The 10,234-nt window shown below is 36.2% G+C and overlaps 1 protein-coding gene across 1 annotated transcript in view; it reads left to right on the forward strand.

The window, feature by feature from the left end:
- Positions 1-9,510, forward strand: part of celsr1b (cadherin EGF LAG seven-pass G-type receptor 1b) — a 43,296-nt gene extending 33,786 nt beyond the window's left edge. Inside the window, exons 16-35 of the mRNA XM_039657833.2 lie at positions 1-102; positions 686-780; positions 869-1,078; positions 1,344-1,527; positions 1,609-1,749; positions 1,838-2,048; positions 2,849-3,016; positions 3,119-3,245; positions 3,342-3,542; positions 3,630-3,804; positions 4,199-4,311; positions 4,407-4,483; positions 4,589-4,715; positions 5,449-5,574; positions 5,675-5,811; positions 6,531-6,625; positions 6,709-6,852; positions 6,961-7,173; positions 8,074-8,329; positions 8,413-9,510. Of these exons, the coding sequence (XP_039513767.2) occupies positions 1-102; positions 686-780; positions 869-1,078; positions 1,344-1,527; positions 1,609-1,749; positions 1,838-2,048; positions 2,849-3,016; positions 3,119-3,245; positions 3,342-3,542; positions 3,630-3,804; positions 4,199-4,311; positions 4,407-4,483; positions 4,589-4,715; positions 5,449-5,574; positions 5,675-5,811; positions 6,531-6,625; positions 6,709-6,852; positions 6,961-7,173; positions 8,074-8,329; positions 8,413-8,437 (2,927 nt within the window). The 3' untranslated portion in view covers positions 8,438-9,510. The remainder of the gene's footprint in view (positions 103-685; positions 781-868; positions 1,079-1,343; positions 1,528-1,608; positions 1,750-1,837; positions 2,049-2,848; positions 3,017-3,118; positions 3,246-3,341; positions 3,543-3,629; positions 3,805-4,198; positions 4,312-4,406; positions 4,484-4,588; positions 4,716-5,448; positions 5,575-5,674; positions 5,812-6,530; positions 6,626-6,708; positions 6,853-6,960; positions 7,174-8,073; positions 8,330-8,412) is intronic.
- Positions 9,511-10,234: the final 724 nt, after the last annotated feature.

Raw genomic sequence — 10,234 nt, forward strand, 5'->3', positions numbered from 1 at the left:
TGGTTTATGACGGTTGTCCCAAAGCGTTTGAAGACGGTATCTGGTGGCCCCGGACCATGTTTGGTGGCCCTGCAGCCACAAACTGCCCCAAAGGATCCAGCGGTGAGTCTAGATTAATTATACACTCCTTAACTAAATCAAGAATTTACATAAACAACCAAAGTTTGGACACACTTCACTGAGTTTGAAACAATTAATTTTTGTCGATAACTATAAATAAAAAATATAAGTATATAGTTATTTTATATTTATATATAAAATATATTTTATATTAATTTTGATAAAATTTATATAACTGAATATATAATAATTGGGTTTAGCTCATTTAAAACTTTATAAACACAATTCTATATATTAAAATATACTAATTAATTTATTAACAAAACTAAAATATTTGTTTAAAAATACATTCTATATTTTTATAAGAAAATATGGTAAAAAATTTGAAATTATGTTTTATAAACAATAAATGAATTGATTTTGGTCACTACATAAATCCAATATTTCCATTTGTGTTTATTCATTTTAATGATTTTCTAAATAAAAAAGTAGAAAATAGTACTTACAGTAACAAAGAAGATGTGTACAAACATTTGACTCGTATTATGTAGAAATTTTCATCATTTTATTTATTTATTGTTGAATGATTTATCGAAATGTACACATGTGATATGTCTTTTGACAGGCACAGCTATCCGTCATTGCAGCGATGAAAAAGGTTGGCTTCCACCCGAGCTCTTCAACTGCACTTCCCTCAGCTTCTCAAAGCTAAAGAAAGAGGTGTGTGACTCTTTTGTTGGTTGATTCAACTTGGAATTGTTCTGCCAAAATCCTAGAAGTGACCAGTGTGACTTCATTTGTGACTCAGAGTGAGGATCTTCATGCTAATTCTTCTCGAATGGACGGCGAAAGATCAAGAAGCCTTGCGGGGGCGCTGTACTCCTCCACCGAGCACGCGGATCGTCTCTTTGGAAATGACGTGAGGACTGCCTACCATCTGCTGGCCAGTGTGTTAGCGCATGAGAGTCTGCAGCAGGGCTTTGAGCTCACCGCTACTCATGATACCGATTTCAACAAGGTAAAGACCTCAAAGCCTTCACACACTTCCAGAATCTCACAGTGTCTTTCAGTATCTTCACATTCAAGCTCAATCTAATGAGTTCTGCACCTCAGAGTATGATAAAAAAAATTGTGAATTTTAAAAAAATTTTTAAAGATAACTTTATTAGAACTCATTTTTAAAAAACAAATTATTAATTAATTGACATTAAAAGAAATTAGCCGACGATGGGTGGTTGTTGTTATACCGTATTTATGAACGTTACTCTTGTTTGTTGTGGTAGAACATTATTAAAGCAGGAAGTGCCCTTCTTGACCCAGTCAACAAGCAGCACTGGGAGAAGATACAGCGCTCTGACGGTGGGACGGCTCATCTGCTGCAACACTTTGAGGAGTACGCCAACACTCTGGTACAGAACGTGAGGAAGACCTACCTGAGACCCTTCACCATCGTCACTGACAACATGAGTTAGTATTGCGTTCTCACTCCTGTAGCTTCATCTTGAGTGTTTTGTGTAAAAATATTTACCATTCTTCTTCATATTCAAGTCGTTGCATTAGACTTTCTGGACACCACTGCGAACCAACACAAGATTCCTCGATTCAATGAGGTTACGGAGGTGTTCGCAAAAGAGCTGGAGTCATCTGTCCTCATCCCAAACCTGCTTTCAATGCCGAAAAAGAGCAAAGGTTCTCACCTTGTAAACTTATTTCTTTATATTATAAGTAGTAGTAGTCTTGGAAATTAAACTAAACTTTATGTCGTATTAAACTACAGATGCTGTGACCACAGAGCCTCCAGCCCAGATTGCATCAACTGAGTCTTTCATCAGCATGGATGGATCAAATATTGTTGATCTAACACCGTCCGTTAAAAAAAGACGCCATGCAGAACAACCTGATCCACCTGCTGTTGTAATGGTGATGATCTACAGGTCTCTGGGACGTCTCCTTCCGGAGAGTTACGATCCGGACCGTCGCAGTCTGAGGTAGAACTTCAGCCTGGGATTTTACATACAAACAGATTACCTTGACAAGGATATGCAATCATATATTATATTCAAATTCCCATTGGTGCGTTAGCTGATAATTGTTTTCATTCTGATAAATGGCCAGTTTTAAAATTTTCTAAACTAAATGCGACTAGGGAATTTAGACACGATTGTAATGTAAAGTATGTTAAATGGATATTAATTTTGTTATTCAAGATTACATTCAGCAGTGTTATTAAATTATTAGTGTTTTAAAGTGAGTGTAAAATTATGGCCAATTTAATCTAGGAAAATCTATAGAGGAAATGAGCACAAAACAATGAAACTTCAAATATGCACGGAAGCCTGTTTCCATTACAAAAAAAACGACTATTTATTCCATAATATCTCACAATTTAGATATAAAAGGATGTTTTATGACAGATAGTCAAAATTATGAGGTAAGAAATCCTAAATATGACAACTAATTATTACATAAAAGGTCATAATTATGAGATAAAAAGGCATAAGCATGACAAAAGTCGAAATTGTGAGTTTATATATATATATATATATATATATATATACAATTTACAAACGAATGTTTTTTTTCTTCTTCTTCGTATGTGCTGCCTGGAAATGGGCTATAATAAATTATAAATATCAGCCAACACAGACAAATAAAAAAATTCGAATATCGGCCGATAACCAATATGGTACCTATAGATTGTGTTTCCTTAATGACAATATAAAGAAAAAAAAATGATTTGATATATATTTGTTGCTGGAAATATATCTGGTGCTCTTCACATCCCCAGACTGCCCACTCGTCCTGTCATCAACACACCTGTAGTGAGTGTGGTGGTCCACAGGGACGGAGAAGCCCTCCCCACACCCCTCCAAAGACCCATCACCCTGAACTTCAGGCTCCTGGAGTCCCACGAGAGGACCAAACCTGTGTGCGTCTACTGGAACCACTCCATCCCGTGAGTGCTTAATGAATGAATAAAATATGTTGGGATAGCTCTGCTTATCACATCATAATTTTGTATTTTTGTGTGTCTTGTTTTTCTGCTCTGATTTGATAGTGTTCCCGGTGGAGGCGGCTGGTCTTCTAAAGGCTGTGAGCTGGTCTTCAGGAACTCGACTCACATCAGCTGCCAGTGTAACCACATGACCAGTTTTGCTGTCCTCATGGACATCTCCAAACGAGAGGTTGGACACAACCAGCTATTTTTGTTTATATGGAATTTTGCTAGTATAGTTAGCTAGTATAGAACTAATGTTTCAATGCTGGTATCTCGTCCTTAGCATGGTGATGTTCTTCCTCTAAAAGTGATGACCTACACCACGGTGTCCACCTCTCTGGTGGCCCTCCTCATCACCTTCCTCCTGCTGGCCATTCTTCGCAAGCTGCGCTCCAACCTACACAGCATCCACAAGAACCTGGTGGCCGCCATCTTCCTCGCTGAGCTCATCTTCCTCACTGGCATCAATCAGACCGACAGTCCGGTGAGCAGCAGGCAGAGGAGCAAAACAATTGTTTTTATCTTGGACATTTCTGTGAGATACTAAACCTGTGTCTTTTCTGATTTGTAGTTTGTATGTACTGTTGTGGCAATTCTGCTACATTATTCGTACATGTGCACATTTGCCTGGATGTTTGTGGAGGGGCTGCACATCTATCGCATGCTGACCGAGATGCGTAACATTAACCAGGGCCACATGCGCTTCTACTACGCCATCGGTTGGGGGATTCCTGCTATCATCACTGGTATGAGACTCAGTTGCTCATTAAAAATGTTTAGTATAGGAACCCCCGCCCCCAAACCGAGCACCACTACACACTTGTAGCCAATCAGAAGCAGGGGGCGTGTCCTTTGTCCTTTCCTTGTCATTCATTCTTTATCTTCGCTTTATTTTTCTCAATGCATTATTTTGTTTGCTTCAGCTTGTATAAGGAGACATCCACTCTTGCATTGTGTTTTTGTGCATTTTGGGGGCTCCCTATGAAGGGAGGGCTGTGTTTGTTTGGGTTGGTTTCAAATATCAACAGTGTTTCTCAGATATCACTTACTGTACCTTAAAATAGAGGGGTCAGACCCCCTAACCCCCCTGTGATTTGCATCTTGATTGTAAACTGTTGCCGATTATTTGTATCTTGTCAGGTCTGGCTGTGGGTTTGGATCCTCAGGGTTATGGAAACCCTGACTTCTGCTGGCTCTCTGTCAACGACACTCTTATCTGGAGTATCACTGGACCAATCTCCATATTAGTGCTGGTCAGTTTAATCTAATTTAGCAGTGTACATTTTCCTTTCATTTTCTTTTCCCAAATGAAGTGTTTGGTTTTGACTTAAACACATTTTTTCAACAGATAAATGCAGTCCTAATCGTGCTGGCAGCTAAAGCCTCATTTGGACGGCGCCAGCGCACAGAAAAGTCAGGAGCAATGTAAGTGCAGTGGGAGTTTGGTCAAACTGAACAATCCTGAAATACAGAAGGCCTGAAGCAGATAAAAGCCAATCTTGTTCAACATTCTTCTTTGCTCTTGTGCAGCTCTGCTCTTCGAGTGGCTTTCCTCCTACTGTTGCTCATCAGCGCCACCTGGCTGCTGGGTCTAATGGCAGTCAACAGTGATGTGCTTTCCTTCCACTACCTTTTTGCCTTCCTCAGCTGCCTACAGGTACATATGGTCATCTGAATAATGTACATTTTTGTCAGAACTTTTGTACTTCTTGTCTTATAAGTTCTTATAATGTCTCAGTGTTTAAAAATGTAGATTGGATTAAGAGCCAAGGTAAAGTAAACAATGCTGTATTGACATAATTTTCAGCAGTGTGTGTGTAGGCCTATATATATATATATATATATATATATATTTATATATATATGTGGAAAATATAAGGTAAAATAAAGTAAAAAGATGGGATAAAAATTATAAAAATATAGAAATGTAAAATAGAATACAATCAAGTCCAGTTAAATATTAAATAGTCAAGTTGGATTCAATTTTGCATTATTGATATAACTCAATAAATAATTAAATAATTTTAATAATAATGATTCTGAATATTAATATTGTTGCTAATAAAAATAAACAATATGGAAATTAAAAAATATATGTACAAATAATAATACAATTATTAAAATGTAATTTTCAACATAATACAATGGAAAATAATTAATGGGAATTACCTAATAAAATATGGTTAATACAAACCATAATGGAATTGGATTGCTAAAAAAAATAGCCAAAGCTCGGTTTACACCGATTGAAAATTCTAGACACAAGGTGACCAAATACAGTCTAGGGGAACTCATGTTAATGTAAAAAAAACTCAGAAAATGAAAATGCCATGTCAGGGGACCTTTAAATCAACCAATGTAATTATTCAGTTATGAATTTTTCTTTCCAGGGCATTTGCATCTTCTTTTTTCACTGTATTCTCAATAAAGACGTGAGGAGGAACCTGAAAAGTGTGTTTACAGGGAAGAAAGTACCAGCTGAAGATCCCTGTACAACACGGGCTACTTTACTCACAGTGAGTTTGACCCCAAAAAAAAGTGAATTAAAAAAGTAACAATTCACATACAGGCACAAGAAGAAATGTTAACAGTGAATCTGTTCTTCTGTCGTTTTAGCGTTCTCTGAATGGTGATGTCTACTTGGAGGATGGAGGTCTGTACCGGACCTCCATCGGAGAGTCCTCTGTGTCTCTAGAGAACTCTGTTAGATCAGGCAAGAGTCACGGCAGCAGCTTCCTCGCGTCCACACTCAGGTAATACACCACAAGTGAATCATCACATGGGTTATATGGTAACACTTCACAATATGCTTTCATTTGTTGATTTATTTTAAGATACTTGTGTGAAAGATCTCCACACCTCCTCCTTATCCTCTTAAAACACGAATCATGTATCATCTGAACTTCTGCAGACCTTGGTGTTTCTCTCATATACCAATTTCTGCAACATTCCCTAAATATAAGGGGAATTATGACCTCATATGAACTCATTGACATATTTGCCTGCAGCTGTTTCACTAACATATTTGCACCAATTATAACCTGTTATATTGTGCGTAAACGTCTCAAAGGAGCATTCAGTTTTTAGGTCACTCCACTGAAAATCTTTAGATGAGACTAAGTATATTATGACTATCAATGGCCAAATTTATGATTCATATTTTTGTTTACCATAACTGACAGAGCCCTTCAGAATTGTAAATGGTGTCCTAATTCACAGCACCGTGTCATGTGTTACATGGATCACATATTGAATCTAATGTGTACTGATTCATCTCTCAAACGCTCATTCTACTTACTGCAAAACGTACCGGTAAGGCATATGACATTTTCAGGGAACATTTCATTAGCAAGTAAACGGAAAAAACCCTGGTTGTCATATTTGTGAACTTGCTGTCATCAAATAACTTTAGTGCGACTCCACAACAAACTCTTAATATGTAATACATAGTTTTAATGTTGTTTTCACACAGGGAGAAGAAACACAGCATATCGTCTAATGGTGGAAAAGTGGGACATGATGAAGGAGACTCGTCGCTCTTTTTCCATAAGAGTAAAAAGGCAGAAGGTGAGGGAAGATTACACTTAAAAACACAACACACACAGTCCATTGAAGGGACAACTGCTAATATTTGTGTTGTTTCTATACAGACTCAGATTCGGATAGTGAGCTCTCAGTGGATGAGCACAGCAGCTCCTACGCTTCCTCCCACTCCTCGGACAGCGAGGATGAGGCCAGGCACTCCAAGACCAAATGGAATAACGAGAGAATGCCCATCCACAGCACTCCTAAAGGTGCCTGCGACCTCTTCTGTGACCTCTGAACTGCTCTTTTACATGGTTTATTCAAGCAAACATTTTTAAATTTGGATGTTAGATAACTGTACCCATGTTGTTCTGCAGTTGAGGCTGTGTCTGCGAATGGGAAGCAGTATTGGCCTGTGGAGCCGCCCACAGCCAGTGAAAGTGAGAATACGGAGGTTCCTGAGAAACTGCGGGTGGAAGCTAAAGTGAACGTGGAACTTCACCAAGGGAATAAACTAAACCAAAATGGAGATGTGTCTCAAAGTGAGAGTCCACCCAGTCAGCCGAACAGCAACCAGCTACCCAGAAGAGGTGAGCGACAATATGAGGTCCTCACTGCAGAACATGAAATCCAGGGGGAGGAGTTGGATCTGGATCCTTACATATACCTAAACCTACCTATTTCCACCCCCTGATCCCTAACCCCACCCCTAATCCTACACATCTCTACCCCTTAGATCTGGATCCAGCTCCGCCCCCTGGATCTCGTGTACTTATATCTTTAAGAGAATGAAACCATTTTAGTACTGTAAAACGCTTACATTAAATTGTATTTAATATATTTTTTAACATTAAAATACAATAATATTTAATAGATAATAATTATATATCTTATACCTGTGTGTGTGTGTGTGTGTGTGTGTATATATACATATATATATATATATATATATATATTAGGCCTGTCAAATGATTAATCGTGATTAATCGCATCCAAAATAAAAGTTTGTGTTTACATAATGTGGGTGCACTGTTTATAATTATTTTGTATATATATATATATATATATATATATATATATATATATATATATACACACACACATGCATGTATATTTAAGAAAAAATATTATTTATATATAAAATATTTATATATAATATAAATTATAAAGAAATCTATATACAGTGTATACATGAAAATATTTCTTAAATATATACAAGCATGTGTGTGTATTTATATATATAAATATATATATATATATATATGTATATATAAAATAATTATGTAGTGCACCCACATATATTATGTAAACACAAACTTTTATTTTGGATGCGATTAATCGTTTGACAGCCCTAATATATATAATTATATAATATATAATAATAATATTTAATTTTATTTTATATTATATTATAGTATATTGTATTATATTATATTATATTATATTATATTATATTATATTATATTATATTATTGCTTCACTTTTATTAGGCATTTTAAAGAACAAGATCACATACCCACCCCCACTGACGGACAAGAACATGAAGAACCGCTTGAGGGAGAAGCTCAGTGACTACAACCCACCCCAGATCCCCCGTAAGACTCCATCGGTGGGGTCAAACGAGGGCGTCCGCTTAGGAACCGTCATCAAGCCACCTCCATTACCTCGCCAGCCTGCGCTGAACGGGATGGCTGCGGAGCTCGGCACCAGCCACGTCTCCCTGGCAGACCAAGACTTCTATTCCGAGTGAGTTGGATGTCAAATGATGATCATCCTAATTTATTTGGTCATGTTCTGAATGTAACATCGCTCTCTATTTCTCTTGTTAGTGGCAGCAATGAAACTTCAATCTGAGTGTTCACTGTGAAGGACATTGAATGAACTGGAAGGGGTTTGAAGAATCAGTGTCTGTCTCCCTACTAGTATTAAAGCACAACATGGACCTGCTCTGAAGTTGTTTTTAGTATTTTCTAAAGGTTCGATTTATACAAATGGAGTCTTTGTGTCCCAACAAGTTTTGCTGGATGAGGACTGAAAGTTTTCGTCGAAATGAATAAAGTTGTTCTGAAGCAACAAAAAAAAAAAGACTTTGATATTAATAAGCATTTGTACAGTTTAAACAGTCATAAACAGACGACTTATGATTTGTAAGTAATGTTTATAGTTACATTTTGTATTTTAGATTTAATAGGGTTGTTTTGTAAAATTGTAAATTAGGGTTTAATTGTGATGCCAATACTGATATTTATGTTTGACTTGTTTACTGTGGTATTTTTACAGCACTGTTTTGAATGTTTATATTGTTTTTTATATATATATATTGTGCATTTTGCAGTTGTAGCTTAATTTGTAAATGTGTTGAGGTTTTCTTTTCCCCCCAGTCTCTTATGAATTATTAGTATGAAAATGTCCGTCGTTGGGTTCTGTATTGGGTTCAATGGGAAGTTTAAACTGATTTCCTCTAACAGTATTTTACAGCTTGTTCAGCATGTCTTAATGTCTCTTCCAGGGCTGTACATAGAAAAACAGTATTTTATTAAGTTTGCTCTGCATCTAAATTACCAACAGAATCAAAGGATTCCTAAAGTGCCTGTCATGTATTATCTCTGCCAAACCTCTTATGTAAATAATATATAGATGGAGAAATTCAGGGACTATTTTGTTTTTTTACTCATGTTAAATTTCAATCTATGTGAAAGTGATGTCAGGTCAGTAACTACCTGTTATAGTTTAGAAGCATTTATTGATCGGTTGTCATTAACTGAACAAACAATATCATCACATTAAATGTGTATTCATGAAATACCTCTATTACTTGTCAGCTCGTAGACATTAGATTCCAGCATGTAAAATAAGGTATTTATATTTTTACTATTCACACTGATAATACATTTTAATGTTGTAAATAAATGAATTTTAAAAATGAAGTACAACTCTTTTGTATTATTTTGACATTTCCTTCAATTTCCATTACAGTTAAAAATATTTGGGGGTATATGTGTTTCTTGAGCACCAAATCAGCATATTAGACTGATTTCTGAAGTATCATGTGACACTGAAGACTGGAGTAATTATGCTGAAAATTCGGGTTTGTATCACAGCAATAAATTACATTTGAAAAAAAAAGGTCTTGTTATAAGAATTCTTGTAATTTTTAAATTTTACAGTTTACCAATGATACCATCACCTCCAAAAAGAAAACAAAAAAAGACTCTCATTGTTGATAGCCTAGTTTTGCCATTGTTTGATAAAGACTAAAATAAGCAAGTTAGTGTATATAAAATACGTACAAAACGAATTCCATTTAGAAAGAAAGGTTAATGTGAGATTATTATTATTATTATAATTTTTATTTTTATTTTTTTTCAAATGTAAACAAAATAAACTGTCGTTGAGCCCCACCTAGTGGACACACAATCAATCATCCAGCGATCAAGGCTAACTTGAACTGCAATGCAAGCACCCCAAAAAACGAGTCAAACCAGACCTGTTACATATCTGTCTAGACTTATATTCACGTCAAAACAAGTCCAATTAAAAAAAAACATGTAGGCCTACACCCGCGCGTTAGTTTTCGCCCTATATGACGCATAAACTTTAAGCATGGATTGACAGAGTTATGGGATTAATGTCCTCACTTGTTGTTGTTGA

This window comes from Pimephales promelas, chromosome 25 (assembly GCF_988280905.1).
Source record: "Pimephales promelas chromosome 25, fPimPro1.hap1.1, whole genome shotgun sequence".
NCBI lineage: Eukaryota > Metazoa > Chordata > Actinopteri > Cypriniformes > Leuciscidae > Pimephales > Pimephales promelas.